We start from the raw sequence: 20,336 nt of genomic DNA, 5'->3' as shown, positions 1-20,336 counted from the left end.
ACACTCATGTTTGAGAACCTCTGTGTTCTATCCTTCTGGGCAGTGAGTGGAGAAGCCGAGGGTGGGCAGACCCAGGGGAATGGGTGTTCAGGGGGTAGAGATCCAGGAAGGGGGAGGAAGCAGTGGGGGTGTGTGTGGGGGCAACCAAGGGCCAGGGCAGTACCTGGGCAAGGAAGGGGAAGGGAGGGGTCTGGAGAGCGGCAGCTGGGGAGCACCAGATGGCTAAAGGGGATTTCAAGGGTTCTTATGAACAGTGAGTGATGTAACATGTTCCTTTTTATCCCCACGAAATCTTCAGAGAAAAACTAACTAGCATCCACTAATGAGATACTATGTAAAGAGGTACCCAAAGAGAAAAAATTAGAAAGCTCTTGATGTATCGGTTTTCGATATATCTTGTGGATACTGTTAAGCGAAAAAAGGGAGGGGAAGAAGTATGTATTTATTGTGTAAAAAAGAAAACAATATATATTTGGCTTATAAATACATTGTAATATCTGGACAGATTAATAACAAATAACAGTGGTGCTACACCTGCACATTTGGGAACTGGGTAGACAGAAGACCTAGAAAGGAGGGAGCCCTTTCATGGTAAGACTCCATATATCTTCGGACTTTTTTAAAATTTATATTTATATTTATTTTTTATTTTTAAATTTTTTTAATTTTTTATTCTTTTTATTTGACAGAGAGAGACATAGCGAGAGAGGGAACACAAGCAGGGGGAGTGGGAGAGGGAGAAGCAGGCTTCCCGCGGAGCAGGGAGCCCGATGTGGGGCTCGATCCCAGGACCCTGGGATCATGACCTGAGCCGAAGGCAGTCGCTTAACCGACTGAGCCACCCAGGCGCCCAATATATCTTTGGACTTTTAATTGTGAAATAATTTAAGACTCCCAAGAACTTGCACCAGTAGTACGGAGAGTTCCCAGGTACCTCCAGCGATCTCATCTTACACAACCCTATCACATGATTAATGAGGAAATAAACATTAGCACAGCACTATTAACTCAACTTCAGACTGTATTTGCATTTTGCCAGTTTTTGCACGCACTCATTCTTTTTTGGTGTATAGTTCTATGACATTGTGTCACATGGATAGATGGTGAAAACCCCACCACAATCAGGATACAGACCCGATCCGTCATCACCACAAAGAAACTCACTCATTTTATAGGCTTTTCTAGGCAGACTCTCCCCCCAGTGTAACCCGTGGCAACCCCTGGTCTGTTCTCCATCACTAATTTTGTTCCTTTTGATACTTTTTGATGTTTGAATCAAGTGAATGCATTATTTTGCCAAACTCTAATAATAAAAGAGGACTCAATAGCTCTTCACTGCCTTTGTAGTTAAGTGTGTGTGCGTGTTAATAGCTTGACAGGTTGCCAATTACTCTTAAGGCAAGAAGGAAGCGGCTCCTGCCTGTACGGGTGGGCCCAGGTTACAAACACGACGAAGAAAGGTCTCGTCCCTCCCCCGCCCCACATCCCCGCCCTCCCCTCCACCGTTCCACAGACCCAGGGATGTCCTGCGCTTGCGGCCTCTGGGCCGCGGGAGGCTCTGGGGCTCAGGTGCCGGCCGGCCTATCGCCTGTGCCAGGGTGGGTCAGGTGCTGCTTGCTCTTCGATTACCTTGCGCTTGGCAGAGACCTGCTCGTGGTAACGGTCCGAGGAGTCCCCAGGGATCTCGCTGGCCCACAGAGTGATTCCCACCACGGTGTACGCATAGCCGATCACCAGCAAGGGGAGGAAGTAGATCAGCACAGTCACGCAGATGTGGTACCTGCAACGAGGAGCATGGGAGGCGTCCGTCTAAGAAATAACAGGGGGGTCAAAGCTCGACAACCACCTTTCTCAGCATTTGGATGACAAGGCACACCCAGGGAGGCTTGCCGCCTGCATTGAATGGTTGGGTGATACATAAATGGATAAACTAGAGAAAACAAATCTCTTCAACTATGTTTTTCTTGCGGACTCCTTCCATGATAGAGATTCCTGTTGAGATTGAAGAGAAGAATAAACACTGGTGAAAGGGAACTGAATCCGTTGTATACCTATGACAATTTTAGTTGATAGTAAGTTCAATATTCCTTACACTCTCCCTCCAAAAAAACGCAACCTGAGGCTGCATTAATAGAAGTGTAGTCTCTAGAATGCAGGAGGTGCTTGTACCACTCAGTTTATACCAGTCGGATTACATTTAGGCTCAGTTTTGGTGCAGGAGTGTGGGCCAATTTGTACATTCAGATGAGAGCTACTAAAGGGTTGGTGAGCTCTCATCCATTCTGCATGACAGGTGGATTCACAGGTATAAGAATAATTAGCTTGGAGGAGAGAGATTACATTTATCTTAGAACTAGGATCAGGGGGTGAAAGCACAAAGTATAAGCCACTTCTAAGCCTGGCCCTTAAAAATGTATCTCCAGATGGAAGCTTCCCGGGTCTCTGAGTTACAACTCGCGGGCCAGATACCAACTGACTTGAGTTTGACTGGAACATGGGCAGGAAAGAAACCTTTGCCATGTTAAACCACTGAGATTTTGAGGTTTGTTACAACAGCATACCTTATCCTATTCTGTTTAAGGCAAGGATCTTTCTAAGTAAGACACTCAAATAATTTTTTTGAATTTTGAGAAAGGATATTTTTCTCAGGGGGTCCTTGACTTGTCTGGCTAGTTGTAGCCCCTTTCACCTGATGTGAGCTTAATGGAGAGGCTCAGTCTCCTAATAGTAATAATCGTAGTGGGAACAGCTAATATTTTGGGGAGTTCACTCTAGATCACTGTGCTAATAATAATGTATGGTATTCATAGCAGGAAGGGTAGTTAGATTTTAATTAGTGAAGAGCACAAAGCCAAGCACTCAACTACTCAACTATATTATTCTTATTTGATCCTGAAAACAAATGATTAGGTAGCTACCATCATAATCCCATTTTACAGATGAGGAAACTGAAGGTTAGAAATTAATTAACTTTCCCAAATTCACAGCTGCTAAAAAGAGGAGCTGGGATAAGAATGCAGGACTGTGACCCCAGAACCAGCTTCTTGTCACTGGAGAAAAGTCACCCAATGATATTTTCTTCCACTCTGTTTATGCTTATTCTCTGAAATGATTTTTTTTTCCCCAATAAGGAAAACCCACTTCTTTATTTCATTTCTCTCCTTTATCGGTACTATGTTTTCAATCACTTTTTTGCCCCACAGTTTTACTACTTATTCAGCTTCCTCTGAATATTAAAATTTGCAACTTGAGGACACTTGAAGAGCTCTTAAGTAGTACACCACAGATCAGCAAAGCAGGGTGCTGAGCGCATCCATTTTGTGCAGACAGGCTGCTCCGGTCTCATCAGGCTAGGGGTCAAGGACATGATGGGAGGACCGTGCAGTCCTCACTTGTGCTCCTCACCCTAGACCAGTGGTTCCCAAACTTGAGCCAGCTTCAGAATCACCTGGGGGGCTTGTTTGAACACAAAGGGCTGGACCACGCCTAGACGTTCCCACTTAGCAGGTCTGGGGTACACCTAAGAATCTGCATTTATTTTATTTTTTATTTATTATTTTTAAAAGATTTTATTTATTTTATTTGAGAGAGGGAGAGAGAGAGCGAGAGAGCGCGCGCATGAGCAGGGGGGAGGGGCAGAGGGACAAGCGGACTTCCTGCTGAGCAGGGACCCTGCAACGGGGCTCGATCCCAGGACCTTGAGAACATGACCTGAGCCAAAGTCAGACACTTAACCAACTGAGCCACCCAAGAGAATCTGCATTTATAACAAATTCCTAGGCCATACTGCTGCTGCTGGTCCAGGTTCAGACTTTGAGAAACACTGTCCTAAATTGATGGCTCTCAAGCCCGGAATCGTGAGAATCACCAGGGGAGCTTTTAAAATGATCAGTGCTCAGAGATGGACATTTAATTGGCCTTGAGTGTAGAAGCAGGAAACCACAGTTGAGAAAATTCTCCAAGTTATTCTGATACTTGGTTAGCCCTGAGAAGCACTGTTTCCGGTCCAAGGTCTGCAAGCCTGTTGGAACCCCATTGTTTGAGATTTATGACTTCACTAAAGTGTGTGTTAACCATATTTTTTTAGTTTCTGTATCTGGTGCTTTGAGGTCTGGGCCTTGCTGACCTGGAAAGGACTGTCCCTCCTTGTGCCAGTTGATTCCTAGAGATAACTCGTGCTGGGGTGACTTTCATATACAAACTAACCCACCCAGGGCCCATACCCCCCACCTGTTTTCTCAGGGGCTCTTACACTGTGGGATGCTATCTGGCGGCCATAGTCACCCCAGGGCCACCTCAGGCAGTCAGGGGCGCGGAACCCACGGAAATGATTCAAACTAGCCAATTCTAAGCCTGTTTACCCTGCCTCACCCATTCCTTCCCTGGAACACATAATAAAGTCTTTCCTGAAGTTTCCCCATGCTCTCTCTCTGCCTGTGGCCCTGCGTGGCACATCTGCCCCTTCGTCCTGGGAACTATGAGTAATAAATTATCTTTTCAATGGCAATCATGTCCTCATCTATTGGCCTCACCATACCTGAATAGAAAATAAAACTTACACTTTAAAACAAAGTGCCCTTTGGAAAAATCACAGATCAAATTAGACTATTAGGAAAATGCGAAGCTGAATCACCAAACATAACTTATCAACCTTACTTTTTTTTTCCCCCCAAGTAGGCTCCAGGCCCAGCATGGAGCCCAATGTGGGGCTTGAACTCACAACCCTGAGATCAAGACCTGAGCTGAGATCAAGAGTCGGACGCTTAACTGACTGAGCCACCCAGGAGGCCCCAACCTCTTTTTTTTTTTTTTTTTTTTAAGAAGGAAAAGTTATTTTCTTATTTATTTGTAAACAACAAAAAGTATGGACTTAATTTCAGTTAAAAAGTATTATAGGGGCACCTGGGTGGCTCAGTCAGTAAGCGTCTGCCTTCGGCTCAGGTCATGATCCCAGGATCCTGGGATCGAGCCCCGCATCGGGCTCTCTGCTAGGCGGGAAGCCTGCTTCTCCCTCTCCCACTCCCCCTGCTTGTGTTCCTGCTCTCACACTCTCTCTCTCTGTCAGATAAATAAAATAATAAAATCTTTAAAAAAAAAGTATTATAATCAGGTAGAGCATTAACTTGTCCATTCTAGAACAGGGATAATGAAGAATAACAGAAATATGACTCCGCGATTCCACTTCTAGATGTATACTCAGAAGATTTGGAGGTAGGAACTCAATAGATACTTCCACACCAATGTTCCCAGCAGCACTATTCACCATAGCTCAAAGGTGGAGATAACCCAAATGGCCCTCAAAAGTTGAGTGGGTAAACCAAATGTGGTATATACTTAATGATGGAATATTATTCAGCCATAAAAAGGAATGAAGTTCTGATACCTGGTACAAAATGGATGAACCTTGCAAACATTATGTTAAGTGAATAAGCCAGACACAGGAGGACAAATATTGTACGATTCCACTTATATGAAATATCTAGAATAGGCAAATTCATAAAGATAGAAAGTAGAATAGAGGTTGCCAGGGGCTAAGAGGAGAGGATGAGATAATAGGTACAGAATCTGGGATAATGGAAAAGTTCTGGAAACGGATTATGGTGATGGTTGCAACAATACCAGGAATGTATAATGGTAAATTTTATGTTATATATATTTTATTGCAATAAACTTAATTTAAAAAGTCCATTAAGAACATTCTAGTGGAGCTGGGGTCTTTAGGTCTTCAGATGCACAGTCTTCTGCTCCCTCCAGGAAACTCTCAACAACCTCCCTCTCCAAAATCATAAAAAACCCCAAACCAACCTGTAGGTTTGGTTCTTGGATGGGATCAAAGTTTAAATGCATCCCCCTAAATCTTGCTTAGAAAACCCCTTTTACATAGAAATTGCAAATACTCAATTTAAGCAATGTCTGAGTTATCAAAACTTCTAAATGGCTCTCAGTCAAATGAATGAAACTCCCTCAGTAGAAGATATGAAAATAAATACATTCCTCCCATCTTGACACTTTCTTGGAGAAATTTTATCATATCCTTGTAGTTAATTGGAGATAATCCTGTTTTGTAGTTTTTTTTTTTTTGCCAACATCATTATTTTAGAGAGCTGGCCAATGGAACCTGTGTAATCTTATTATGTGTGGCTCCACGCTATTGTTTGGCTCTCAACTCTGATATTCCCTAGGTTCCTGCCAGGCAGGGTTTTATCAGCTCTCAGAATTAATATCTGCCTTGGGAGAAGAGAAGAGGGGTCAGGGATGCATCAGAGTGAGTCAGAGAGGGCACCAGGAGGGACAGCAAGAGGCTGTGACAGGCCGATGGCTTGGCTGCCTTCCCACTTGATGAGATACGTGCATGGACTCTGATCATTAAATTCTGTTGGTGGAAACAGCACATTTTATAGGATAAACTTGCTGAGTACAGACTGTGTCCTCCCAAATCCTGCAGATTTGCCTGTCCTGAATGCCTTAATGCTCACTAATCCAGGTTTACTTAATGTCTCACTATCTGGAGTCACCTCGTTGTTCAAGCACCAACAGTTCCAGTCTCTGAAATAATCCCCAGCATCTGAAATCAGATACATGGGTGTATTAAATAGTATCCAGCACATCTTCTAATGCACTTCTTGGAGGCTCTAGGTGCCCTGAGGTGGGGGAGGAAGGGGGTTGAGAGGGCAGGGCTCTGGGGTTCCTGCTTTCACTCTAACAAGCAACTCTGCTTTGCTGGGTTTACGTGTGACTTTCTGTGGATGATGCTGTTTGGTGGTGGTGGGGGAGACTTCAGCTGTAACAGAAAGGCTGATGAGCACTGATGTAATCCTAACCCTTATCCAATGCATTAACCCTCTCCACACTTTCCATACCACGTAATCAGCCACTTACTTCTTGAATACCCCCTGTGACGTGCCGCTCACTGGCCATAAAGCCAGCTCCATCAGCGATACCTGGGGCTTGTGAGAGATACGGGCTCCCAGGCCTCACCCCGGATGGGTCAAATCAGAATGTGTATTTTAACAAGACTCCCTGGTGGTTCATTTGCAAGTTCAAGTTTGAAGCACACGGCTCTCCATCTTGGCTGCACATTGGAATCACCTGGGGAGTGCTGAAAAATTCCAGGGCGTGGATCCCACCCTCAGCTTCTGATTGAAGCCTGGCCTGCAGGGCTGTCTGGGCCTTGGAGTTTCAGAAGCTCCCACGTGGTTCTCCTCGCAGCTGGGGCTGAGAGTCGTTGCCGCTGAGCCTCCTGCTGCCGGCACCTGCGGACCGATGCGGTGCCTCAGACTGAGAACCTGGGGCCTGCAGCTTTCACTACTCCATCCTAGGTCCCGGGCAACAAGCTGAGTCCGCCTCCTGGGATGGCCCTGCAAGCTTGAGGTGACCGGGAGCACGCCTGTCCCCAGAGCCTTCTTTGCATCCCAGACTTGTGGGGCCAGCCCTCGTTGGACACGAGCTGAGTAGCACCCCTTCCTGCCCGTCCGCCAACAGCCCTCGGGCTCTTGCTTCTTAGAGCGCAGTGCCGGATGCCTGCTTGGCTTCTTCCTTCCAAGAACTTGTCTTCTTTGCAGCTAAATGTGGTTTCTTTGTAGTAAAAGGAAGAAAAATCCATACATTTCTTGGTTCACTTTCACTTCTAGATATTAGACCAAATCCCAAAGCCCCTGGCAGCCCTTTTGGAGGCAGATGGAAATGACAGTCTACTAATTTATAAGTTCTGCAAGTGTTTATTCTGCACCTACCACATGCCTGGCCCTGTGTGAAGGGCCCAAGGGTCAGGTCTCGTCACCAGGAGCTCAGTCTGCGGGGGACACAGAGAAATGCCAAGGAATGTGACATGGGAAGTGACAGACAGTGGTTCCCTCTTCAAGCCGAGTGGAGACACTGAGAAAGGTGTCAGAGGCCTTTATAAATACATATGAAATATAAAAAATAGATACATATACCAATAATTTAAAAATTACTCTGACTACCGTAGGCATTTTGTTACTAAGTGTGTGGAGAGGAATGGGAATGCAGAAGTGAGACTCTCGACCAAGCCAATCACGGAAGCTTCCTGGAAGAGGCGTGCTTGGCCAGGCCCTGATATATCAGCAGGAGGCGGGCACTTCAGGGAGGGAGAACAGCAAGGGCAAAGGCACTGACGGAGGATCTTGGCACGGTGGGGTGCTGTGCTGTGTTTCGGACTGAATGGAATGTGGCCCTGTGAGGACGTATCAGGAGACTTGGCCAGAAAGGTAGACCGAGGCCAAATCATGAAGGGCATTATGACAGGCCGGAGAGTTTATAATGTATTCTGAAGTTGATGGAAACCATGAAATGGTTTTAAACAGGGAGTGACATGGTCAGATGCTTGTGCTCTGATGGAGGCAGGGCTTGGATGGAGGCCGGCCAGGCTAGAGGCACCAGCCTTTAGGATGCTGGGCAGGGATCCAGGCTGGAGGTGACAATGGCCTGAGCTAGAGCCATGGCAGAATGGGGAGGCGGGGAAGTCTCCGAGGGGTGTTGTGGCTGGTGGGCTTGACAGCCGATGGGGCAGTTCAGCCGGATTTCTGGCCTGGGTGAACCGGGGAGAGTGAGGCCAACTGTTGCTGGTATGGGGACCATGGAAGAGGAGCAGGCTTGCTGGGGGAGGTCAGCAAGTTGACATTTGGACATGCTGACCTTCAGGCAGGCAGTTGGATGTCTGGATCTGGCTGGAGCTAGGACAAAACACCTGGATGGAGATTAGATTTGGAGCCCTTGGGTGTCCCCAAACCCTGAGAAGATGAGGGGATACTGGGGAGAGAGGAGAGTGGGAGTGAGCTCAGGCAGGAGGGAAGAAGGACGGGGAGGGAGCGGAGGGAAGGGAGGGCGAGTCCAGGGGCTGGTGGAGCCTGTCTGGGGGAGGGGCGTTGGGAGGGCAGGGGGTGGGATGAGGACTGGAACTTGCCTTGTGGTTTTAGAAAGAGGAGGTGAGCAGAGTCAATATTTTCGGGGTGGTCAGCGAAGGCTAGAGCAGATGGGCTGGCTGATGAGGAGTGAGGAACTGGGGGTAGTAGGTGGAGACTCCATTCTTAAAATGTTGGGTCACGAAAGGGAGGGGAGGGCAGGGGCCAAAGGAAGCCATCTGTGTGTTGTTTGACAAGGCAGAGGAGCCCCCAGTACCCTCCCCTGCTTGTGCCCAGTCTACCCTGGGTTACAGTCATGTGAGTACATGTCCTTCTCCCTGTTCTTCAGAAGAGGGGCCAGGATCAAACCTCTATCAAGATTGCATCCAGCCGGGGTGCCTGGGTGGCTCAGTCGTTAAGCGTCTGTCTTCGGCTCAGGTCATGATCCCAGGGTCCTGGGATCGAGCCCCGCATCGGGCTCCCTGCTCAGCGGGAAGCCTGCTTCTCCCTCTCCCACTCCCCCTGCTTGTGTTCCCTCTCTCACTGTGTCTCTCTCTGTCAAATAAATAAATAAAACCTTTAAAAAAAAAAAGACTGCCTCCAGCCATCAATTTGGGGCACAAATGCCCCTAAGTCAGCTTCTTTTAGGATGTGCTTTGACCAATCGAGGCAGATGCTCAAGTGAATTCACTGAATTCACGGAAAGATTGGGTTCACAAAATTCCTACCGCCGAATGGTCCTGCCTCCTGGAGGTAGTCGTTCAGCTCCTGCCTGTGAACGAGACAGGAAATAAAGCACATTTCTTCGTCAGTCACTTCCAAACCATACAAGTCAGAATTTTGATGTGTTCTTCTCCAGGCAACTTTTTATATTTTATCTGCTTCATTAGATGCTATGGTCCTTGGAGGCAGAGCCCAACGGTATTCTTCTTTAATCACCCTTGCAGAAGTGGTACCAATGAAATGTTTCATAGAAAGAGAGCATCTCAGGCTTGGAAGGACATTAGAATTCTCACCTGCTCCATCCCCACACCAGCAACAAGTCCCCCTGAGGGCATCCTCCACAGTAGTGTGTCTAGCATCCACTTGAATGCATGTCCGACAGGCACAGAGCCTGGAGGCCCAAGCATTTCCTACGTTTTCATTTTTTAATCAATAGTTTTCTTGTTGCAAGCACTATATATTCATTGTGGATTTGAAAATATGGGCAAGGGTTAAAAGAAAAGCTTTAGGGGGCGCCTGGGTGGCTCCGTTGGTTAAGTGTCTGAAAACTCTTGGTTTCAGCTCAGGTCATGATCTCATGGGTTGTGAGATGCAGCCTGGCGTGGGGCCATGTGCTCAGTGGGGAGTCAGCTTGAGGACTCTCTCCCTCTCCCCCTCCCCCATTCATGTGCGCACGCGCATGGGCTCTCTCTCCACCTAAAATTAAAAAAATCTTTAAAAAAAGAAAAACTTTAGAAGTTCCTATAATCCCATGACCTTGAAATAAATTTTATTAAAATTGACTAACGTCGTCCCGTACCTACATGCACACACACACTCACATTTATACATACGTAAGTGTATTTTATATTACTTCAAAAATCACACTGTCACAATCCTCTTTTTATATCAATAAATATTTTTCTATAACAACGTTTCTCATGGGTGTGATGATGCCCCATTTTATGGAGGTACATGTGTATTCAGCCTGTCTTCTAATTGGGATATTTGGGTTGTTTACTATGTTTTGATATTTAACTGATACTGTAATTAACATCTTGAATACATGCCTTTGCTCTCATTCTTATTTCTCAAGGATTAATTCACCAGAATTAAGTTAAAGTGTCCTTAAAGGTTTGGTATATCTTGTCACTTCAGAGAATACCTGTCAGTTTACACCACCCATGGCCTTGGGGCTTTCCCTTTCCCTGCACAGCGGCACCGGGTGTTAGTAAGTCTTCTAGTCTTCAACAGCATGACAGTTTACTTTTAATATTCTTGATTCATTATGCACTGAAATTTTATAATTATGCTTTTTTATCATTGTCATGTCTTCTTTTCCAAATTGACTGCTTGTTTAATTTGTTTGATTTTACATTGGGGTATTCCTACAGTCCTTACTAATTTGTGAGAACTCTTTATGGCTTCTGTCTATCATATTATACTTAGAATTGCCTTCCCAATACCAAAATCATGAAAATATTCACTCATATTTTCTTCCTGTTCATTTATTTGATTATTTGCATTATAACTATTCAGTCCATCAGGGATTTATTTTGGTGAGTATATTGACAAAAGGCTCCAAATTGTTTTCTTCAATGATCCCTTGGCTCTGTTTGGGGCTTTCACTCTGTTTCCTTAATCGATCTTTCTTTCTTTCTGGTGCCATCTGCACACTCTCTCATTTTTTGTGGCTTTGTAGTGTATCTTTTCTCCATGACAGTAAATCTCTTCTACTATTTTACTCAGTTCTCCAAAATAAAATATCTCCAGACCTTCACATTTCTTAAGAAGAGGGTCAGGGGATAGTTTCAGTTATTTGCAGCCAGACTTTCAGCTTTCCAGAAGATACCACATAGCAAATTCACCGGCCTCATCCCTGCACTGGCTCTCATGATGTCCTGGTTTCAGATTTTTTCTTGGTCGGCCAGCTCTCTCAGACGAAGAGAACAAAAGAGGATGTGTTGCCAGGAATGGCTCCAGAGTTTGGAAATGCTCTGACAAGAGATATGTAAACAATGGACTCGGCAGAAAGAAACTAGACTCCCTTACCCACACCCCTCCTCCTTCCAGTTTGCTCAGGGGCAGAATGGGAATGGGGTAGAGACGGGAAGAGAATACTCCTACCTGAAATTTTCACTGGTTTCTATGTTAAAGAAAAAATAAACCCTGAATTGCAAAGCTTCTGCACACTTCCCAATGCTGAGAGAAGAGAATAAATCAGATGGTCCTTGATTTGGCTGAGGACTTTATTGTGTTTGGGGACAAGAAAAGATAGGCCAAAAGCTTAATTTGAGGTAGGGAGGAAAATGCTAAACCTGTCTCTGGCGGGGGGCGGGGGGGAGAATATCAACAGTACAAGGAACAAGCAAGAGAAAGAGCGAGCGAGCGAGCGAGCGAGCGCGAGCGTTCCTGAGCCCCAGGATCGGAAGCAGGGACTTGTGAAAGGGCACCACCAGCGACAACTTGCCCGTGGTGAGAACTGCTCACCAGACTGCAAAGACGAGGGTAGCTGTGAGTAAATTCAAGAAAGAACAATCCTATCCTCTGCTGTAATTCTCTGATTTCTATAATTACTCCTCTAATGTTCTGTAAAATATGCCCCACCCAACAGCTCCGTGTCAGCGGGGCTTTGAGGAAATGAAGGAGGAGGACTGATTTCCAGAGTGGGGCCAAGGGGGCTGGTCAGACATCCTGGTGGCCACAGAGTTCCCATGGTGGGTGAAGGTTCTTGCTTTGGTGGGGTAGGGAATGTGGTGGAGAGGGAGACTCTGTCTCAGGAGGCAGGGAGACAGACATGGAGTCCCTGAGTCTATACTCTGTTCCCTGGTCAATCTTCTCAGCCTGGCAGATCACATCAAATCATGTAGATATTCCTGGAATCCCCATGGTAGTTCTGGAAACCCCAGAACTACACAGCCCAGCTATTGACGTCCGAGAAGACAACCACCACCAGGTGGCGCCAAACTGCAACCATCACCTGGACCAATCAGCGTTTCATTTGGGTTACTGGCATTTCCCCTAACACCACTATGTTAAAGCAGCATGCATTTTATGGGCTTGCATTCATTGTACCCTCCACACCTCACCCCCCAATCCCTCATGATGCCATTTTTCCAGTATGCACTTTGGTGCAGTGTTTACCAATGTAGCATGAGCTTTGCAAGCTTTCTTGGTTCATTACAACCCCACTGAGAACAAGACTGCATTTTGTCTGTGACATGTTTTTTTCCGAGGATTAGTGAGCACTGATAAATGTTTTGCTGATATCACTCACCCACCCTCAGCCCCTCCAGATAGTTAACTCTCTTGTGCTCTGCTCTGCTTGAGGTTGGCTGACTGTCACTGCAGTGGAATCCTCCTTGCTGGATGAGTCACCAGGGACAGATCTGGGATGAGCTTCTGCCCTGGCTGCCGAGCCTGTAACTAATGCTGAGTGAGGAGGACTCAGACTCGCACAGCGGCACGGACGCTGGTACTTTATCATTCTGTCAAGCACTGAAAATAGATTTTTTTTTGGTGGGGCATTGTTTAAAAACCGCTTCTGTTGGTGCCAACTGGTATCAGTAAACATTTCCTGATAGAAGTAAGTTGCACCAGAAATATGGGTGTTGGTTGGTGGTTACCCTCCCTCTAGTCTGTGGAATCTGAAGAACACTTAAAATAATCAAAATAATCGGGGCGCCTGGATGGCTCAGTCGTTAAGTGTCTGCCTTCGGCTCAGGTCATGATCCCAGGGTCCTGGAATTGAGCCCTGCATCGGGCTCTGTGCTTGGCGGGAAGCCTGCTTCACCCTCTTCCATTCCCCCCTGCTTGTGTTCCTTCTCTCGCTGTCTCTCTCTCTCTGTCAAAATAAATAAATAAAAATCTTAAAAAAAAAAATAATCAAAACAATCCTAGTCATGAGAGCCTGTCCCCCCTGTCTGGACTAAGTTCCCAGACTCTTGGCCTTCATGCCGAGTGCCCACTTCTCTTGCTCTGTCTGTAATGTTACTCTTCACAAGGCAAATCTTAGTAACAATACCTCCTAGTGGATGGCCAGTTAGTGGCCATTTTCCTTGTCTTTGGGTGAAATCTTCTGATGAAACCTTGCATCAAGCGTGGTACCATGTAAGCAGCTACTGGCTTGTAAAAGAGGCAGAAGTCTCACGTTTTCTAGTTTCATTGTAAAGGTGTTTCTGCAAAGTGGATTTGCCTTCGTGTCATTACCTCTGGGACTTGGGGTAAGAGACAGAGATTGCTAACCCCATTTTATATTGAAAAATTAAGGCACAGGGAAGGTAATTGCCTTGTTCAAGTCACTCAGGGTTGAAATGGGAATAGAAAACAGATCTGTCCTTCTCCCATTTCAATCCTTTGCTTTTTTTCCCCCTTTCTGCTCAGATGAGCTCAGAAGAAGAATTGATAAATGTCACTCAGAGCGGGGAAACCATAGTTTTATAAGAATGAACAACACGGGGGCGCCTGGGTGGCTCAGTCGTTAAGCGTCTGCCTTCGGCTCAGGTCATGATCCCAGAGTCCTGGGATCGAGCCCCACATCGGGCTCCCTGCTCCGCGGGAGGCCTGCTTCTCCCTCTCCCACTCCCCCTGCTGTGTTCCCTCTCTCGCTGTGTCTCTCTCTGTCAAATAAATAAATAAAATCTTAAAAAAAAAAAAAAAAAGAATGAACAACACATATATCATGCACAAAAATTATCCACAGCATTTCATAATGGCAGGTAATTTACTGAAGAATAGCATAGCTTAAAACATCAGCCCCAGCATTCAGTTTTGTCTACATGGGTGACTTGGAATGTGGCCAAGTCTTAGCTTCCAGTTTACAATGCATTTCCACTGCCTTTTCCTGCCTTGAACCCTGAGCCCAAAGATGCTCCCAGTTGGCTGAAATATGTGGGAAAGACAAACACCCTACTTTCTGTTTCTCAGCCAAAAGTTGCTCAGCACAGACAATAGACCACTACACCACGAGCCACGCAGGCTGCCAGCTTAGAGTTTCCATTAACAAACTGAGCAACGCAATTTATGTGTCTCACAAGAAATATTCAAGGAGACTACGTTAATCAATTTGATGTCTGCTGTGAGTCATATGTGAGAGGACAAACATTTTTAACGTGGGAGTATCGACAGATTCTCATGTCTCTCCAAGCTGGCCAAAGAGAATCTAGTAATTTCTGCACCATCTTTCCTCTTACAAAAAAAAGGGGGGGGTCTTTATTGCTGGAATAAAAGCTAAGCTGATCTGTGCAATAGAGACAGAAAGTCTGTATGGGCTGGATGTGGGAAGGAGGCTCCGACCGGGACGGCCCGAGGAGGGCAGTGATGGGGTACGAGAGCAGGACGTCAGAAAAGACCAAGAATTGTTTGCAGTTATTGCTGTAGACAGCTGTTTCGGCTACTTTTTAATAGAGTTCCTATTTTTATTACTTTTACCTATTAAACGAGGCTTCCTGAACTTGACTCTGTGTACGTGCTAGATCATGCCAGCTTTGGCTTTATGAGGGTTGTGTGTATATTGTTAACAAAGTCACCTGTTCAGGATGGAGGCCAGCCCTGTGTTGAGGTAGCACCTTAGTTACGGGGGAGGAACGTGTGAAAGAAGGAGCAGTGTACTTGCCGCTGGGCTCCATTCATTCAGCCATCCGATTGTTCATGAACTCCCTACTTTGTGCTAGAATCTAGGGATACCTGGTGAATGAAAAACACATGGTCCCTGCCCTCGAGAAGCTTATAGTGGGGAAGACCGATGATAAACGAATATAGGAACAAATAAATATAAACCCATGAATGTGTTACATGCATAAAGGAACCAGTGGGGATGGCGATGGAGAATACGAGGCACTCACACTCAGAGGACTCTCTGATGAGGTGACCCGAAGAGTGAGGCAGCCACGTAAGGGTGCGGGGTGGAGGGCCTGTGCAGAGACAAGAGCAGGCACAAGGGGTCGAGGCGGGGGCAGGGGGGGTGCAGAGGGGAGCGGGGCACCGGGGACGAGGGATGTCCCCAGGCCCAGCCTCCGGCCCAGTCCCGTAGCCCCACACATTCACTGTGTTTGGGAAGGAAAGAGGCTTAGGAGAGGTGGCATCTTGGTTGAAATGGTTTTCCAACATGTGATAATCCTGGTTCAAAGGGGGCCGGGGTAGAACATGGTGGTGTAAGGAGCGTACGTGTAACTAAATAGCGCCTTTCAGTACTGACAGGGGCCAGAGAGATACCTAGCCCCGATGGGGCCTCCAGATAATAACAATAATAATGACGACAACAACAGCAACCCCAACCCTAACCCTGCACACGGAGACAGTGTTTGCTGCATGCCGGGCACTGTTCTCAATGCTTTATATATATACGTCGCCCCACTCACGACTCCCTACAGTAATCTTGGTTTTACAGACAATAACACTCAGACACAAAGATTGCAGAGCACTTATGTGCTGTGGCACTCGGAACAGCCCCGGGACGCCATTCGCAGAGACAGTTGTGTGAACAGCACCCCCTGGAGTTGTGCAAGGCGGTTCACCCTGACAGAGTCTAAGCAAGCGGCCCAGGAGTTCTATGTTGTAGAGATCAGCATTGGCTTGGGTGAAAGGATGGTGCCATTCTCATCACATACTATCAAAGGTACATGCTCTCAACATGGCTTATCGCTGTGGATGTTGACTTGGGTCACCTGAGGCAGCATTTGTCAGGTTTATCCACCCTACAAGCTACTCCCCGCCCCATTCCACACTGTGCTCTTTGGAAGAAAGTCACCAGGCACAGCCCACACTTAAGGAGTAGGGAGTTATGCTCCCCTATAGAGTAGCTACATAAATTATTTGGAATTTTTCTGCATGGGATAATATGGGACAAATAGAACATTCGTCCATTCTTCCTCATTTGCTTATTTATTCAATACTTTATGTCAATATGGACCCATGGATATGTATTATATACTTTGAGTTATAATCCAATACTACTTTATTTTTTTGTTCTAACTGCCCCAGCTTCAGCCACTGGGAGCTCTTCTGATTGCCCCCACGTCTCTTGACTTCCAACATCATTTGTGTGAGTTTGTATGTGTGTTGGTTCCCTTTGTTGGAGAACAAAGTTAGAAACCGGGATCTGGGTTCTGGGTGATACAAAGCCTCATTACCCTTTCCAAGTGCAGCCATATTTATTTTGTCATTTTCTCCCCCCACCTCTTATCCTCTCGCCCCCCAAACAATCCCTCCCCGCCCCCAGAGTGAGTAGAATCATTCCGACCCTACATAAAACTAGGGAACTGCCCTCCAGAGATCATGCAGCAGATCTCAAACTAGACCCTAAATCTCATGACTCTGAGTCTCAAGCTTTTTCCAACCACACCTGTGCTCTGCGCTCGGTGCTCTTCCAGACTTCCTGCTCATTTAATCCTCATAGTGGCCAGAGGAGATGGATGCTCCTCATTTTTGCTACTCTGCAGGCAAGGTTGCTGAGACACAGAGAAGTAGCTCCTGCATAGCTGGGCATCTGGTGAGTAGTGGTCGTAGGGAGGAGTGGTCAGACGTGGCCCCGGGGCCCCTGACACCACGGGCCCCACACTTTAGCCCTCCACGGCAGGGGCCACAAGCCACTGCCCCCAGGTCGAGTCACGTCACTACCTGTTTGCTTAGGGTTCGTGAGCTAAGAATAATTTTTACATTTATAAAGGGGAGCAGTCGCAGGAAGATAGTCCTGCCCTTCTTCAAGGCCCCTCTCCTGCTGCAGGGAGCTTCTCTGGTCTTTGTCACCCCTCCCTTTCCTCTGATCTCCCACACCACTTAGCAACGACTTCGTTTTTGATTACTCGATGCCTTGTACAGTTTTTTCACGCACGTGAGCTTTATCTTCTGAGTTATCTGTAACCTCCCTGAAAGCAGGGACAGTATCTTTCTTCTGCACTCCCTAAATTATCAACCACAGATTAAGTATGCCAAAACCCGGCTCTGAACATTGAGACAAATGACCTCCTCGTGCAGGCTTCCGGCTGCCTACCAGATTAGGCATGAACTCCGTAGCTCAAGATGGAGATGGAGGGGGGAGAAGAGGGGGGAAGGAAAGGTCCAGTTCCTGTCTTCTTGATGAGTTAGCTGCTGAGCCAAAGATGTAGGGAAGGATTAGAGACGTGAGGGGAGCAGTCGCAGGAAGATAGCTCAGGACTTCAATAAGGGAGGTGCTGGAAGGTTGCTGGTAGCACGAATGAATACGGCCACACACGAATGAAAACAGCCACAGTGCCTGGTTTCGGGACTTTCACTAGCATTCCTGGGAGATGCCAGGTGTTCGAGGGGAGAAAATATAAGAATATGAGGTGGGAATGCTGAGGCCGGGGATAGGCCATGGAGACTGGAAAATATTGAGAGCAAAGAAATGAATACATTTTTTGAGCCACCCTTGATTTAGCCCCAGCTGCAAGCCAGCAAGTAATCTTGCATTACCCTGTTTAATGCCCACACCAATTCTCTTCAGGTGGGGTTTTATCATGTCAGTTTTGCAATTAAATTTGATGTTGACTGATGTCACAGTACTAACATGTGGTGTGGGCTGGGATTTTAATCGATCTTTTTCCACTCTACTATTCTGCCTTCACACTGTGGAAATGGGGTCCAAGAGGCCCCAGGGTACCACAGATTAGGGGAGTAAGTGAAGCCTTGAAGGGTTACGAGACTCTTTAGCACCCTCATTTCTAGCCCATCCCATGTCTTTCCTCACTGTGGTGCCATTCACCTAATCCCTCCTGGCTGGCCCAGGTGGTGGTGCTTGTGTTCTGCTGAATGTGTCAGTGAAAAGCAGAACCCTGAGGGTACCACGGGCAGGTGCGTGGAGGAGGCCACTCCTTGCTTTCCTCTCTCTCCAGTCCCAGAAAATCAGGAGTGGGAAGGGGACCATCAAGGGTCCAACCTCAAAACCTCTTTCCTTTTCACTATGACTCTCCAGCAAGACCCCTCCTATGCACTGAATGTTCGTGTCCCCCCAGTTCACATGTTAAAACCCCCACCCCCAGGGGGATGGTTCTAGGAGGTGGGGCCTTTGGGAGGTAATTAGATGATGAGGGTGGAGCCCTCATGACGAGATTAGTGACCTTATAAGAAGAGATGCAAGAGAGATGACCTGTCTCCACCATCTGCGGATACAGCAAGAAGGGGGCCCTCTGTAAATCAGGATGAGGGTTCTCACCAGGAGCTGAATTGGCTGGCACCTTGACCTTGGACTTCCCAGCCTTTAGAACTGTGAGAAATAAATGTTCCTTGTTGCAGCCCCCCAGTGTGAGGTATTCTGTTGCAGAAGCCCAAAGGACAACCCAGGTTTATTCCAGACTCTCTCTGAGTAAAATCCTTGGGTGAAAACCTGTTTTGGTGCCAATCGGACAATAACAACAAAAATGTTTTTAAAGATAAGAAAGGAGGTGGCTTCCTGGGTCTAGAAGGAGAAAGATGAGAGGTTTTTCTGACCATGTGAAAACCCATTTGCTGTCTTCCATCTCTATGGCCACTGTTCTCCGACAGATTGTGTAAAATAAATCACCATGGGCATGTTTTTAAAAAACGATTCCTGGGCCCTACCTCAGAGATTCAGAGGGAGGACCTGGACATGAATTTGAACAACTGCCTCAGGCACCTGCAGCAGGTGGCCCCACCTGCACGTGAAGAAAACAGCGCTCTAAGAGGGAGCCCAAAGTCACCCGCTTAAAACCACGTCAATCCTAATTTAAGTCTAGTGGAGGGCAGTCGTCCAAATTCCTCCCCAGAGACAGATTTGCCAGTGACCTTTGCCGCAATTTGAGAGAAAATGGGTGTCTGTGGCACACAAAGTTGTCTCCGGGGACAGCAGGCGGGCTGGCTGCCAGGGACCCCCAAAGGGCATTCACCTTGGGGAGCTCTCTCCAGTGCAGGGCCTGGCCCCCGGTCCCTCATCTGTCAGCACGCACAGCCTCAGAGGCATGGGCAGGCTAACCATGCTCTCAGGAATCTGATTTGGAAGCCATTTTCTGGGAGAAATAAGCTGCTGGGCAGACTGGATGCCAGCACTGCCAAATCAGCAGGCTGCAGGTCACGTCATCAGGAGGGCGGCTTGCTGAACAGGGCCTCCTGGCGTCAGACTCCGAGAGGCCGGAAGGCGGGTGCACACCCCTCCACAGTGAGGATGTGTTGGGGGCGTGGACGCGCCCGCCCCCGGGGGACACCCACAGCTTCTAAGTGCCGGGCGCACCGCCGGTGCCCTGAAGATGGCCTACAAGGTGAGGTCAACTTCAGGACACTTTTGCCCAAGTCCTCAAGGTCTACGGCTCACAGACTTCTCCATTTCATGGAAAAAGTTTAAACAAAATGGGGACTGATGTGGGTTTGTTTGTTTTTTTTTTAGTCTCTTATTGTACAAGTAAGGACATTACAAATACTAACCTAAGGGAAGCTAACCTAAGCTAAAGCAAAGGAGACTAAGCTAAGCTAGTGACTACCGTCATCATTACTATATTCAGTAAATTATATTTTAACAACAGAAAGACATAAGCATCATTTCAGCATAGAAGGTAGGCCTTTAAGTTAAAAAAAACCTCACTACATTAACAGAGAAAGCTTCACTAGCTGCTGGCATTCGAACAGGGTGTCTGGAAACCACTGAGAATCTGGCCATTGTTCAAGGGCCATCACTGTGTGTCACTGTCTACAGTCACCATCCAGATGAGCTGCCGCCCGTCCATTTCATTTCCACCTCCTGGCTCCCAACCGCAGTGCCACCCTGCTCCCGGATGCCCCCGACTGGCTGCTGAGGTGTCCCCC

General features: G+C 47.1%; 1 protein-coding gene across 1 annotated transcript in view; it reads right to left on the bottom strand.

Moving 5' to 3' along the window:
• TACR1 (tachykinin receptor 1) overlaps positions 1-20,336 on the bottom strand; it is a 156,514-nt gene that overhangs the window by 5,190 nt on the left and 130,988 nt on the right. Inside the window, exon 3 of the mRNA XM_036099428.2 lies at positions 1,630-1,780. Within this exon, the coding sequence (XP_035955321.1) occupies positions 1,630-1,780 (151 nt within the window). The remainder of the gene's footprint in view (positions 1-1,629; positions 1,781-20,336) is intronic.

The sequence above is a fragment of the Halichoerus grypus genome, chromosome 10, assembly GCF_964656455.1.
Source record: "Halichoerus grypus chromosome 10, mHalGry1.hap1.1, whole genome shotgun sequence".
Taxonomy (NCBI): Eukaryota; Metazoa; Chordata; class Mammalia; order Carnivora; family Phocidae; genus Halichoerus; species Halichoerus grypus.
Note: the sequence above shows the minus strand (reverse complement) of the source record. Positions and strands in the feature narration are given on the sequence as shown.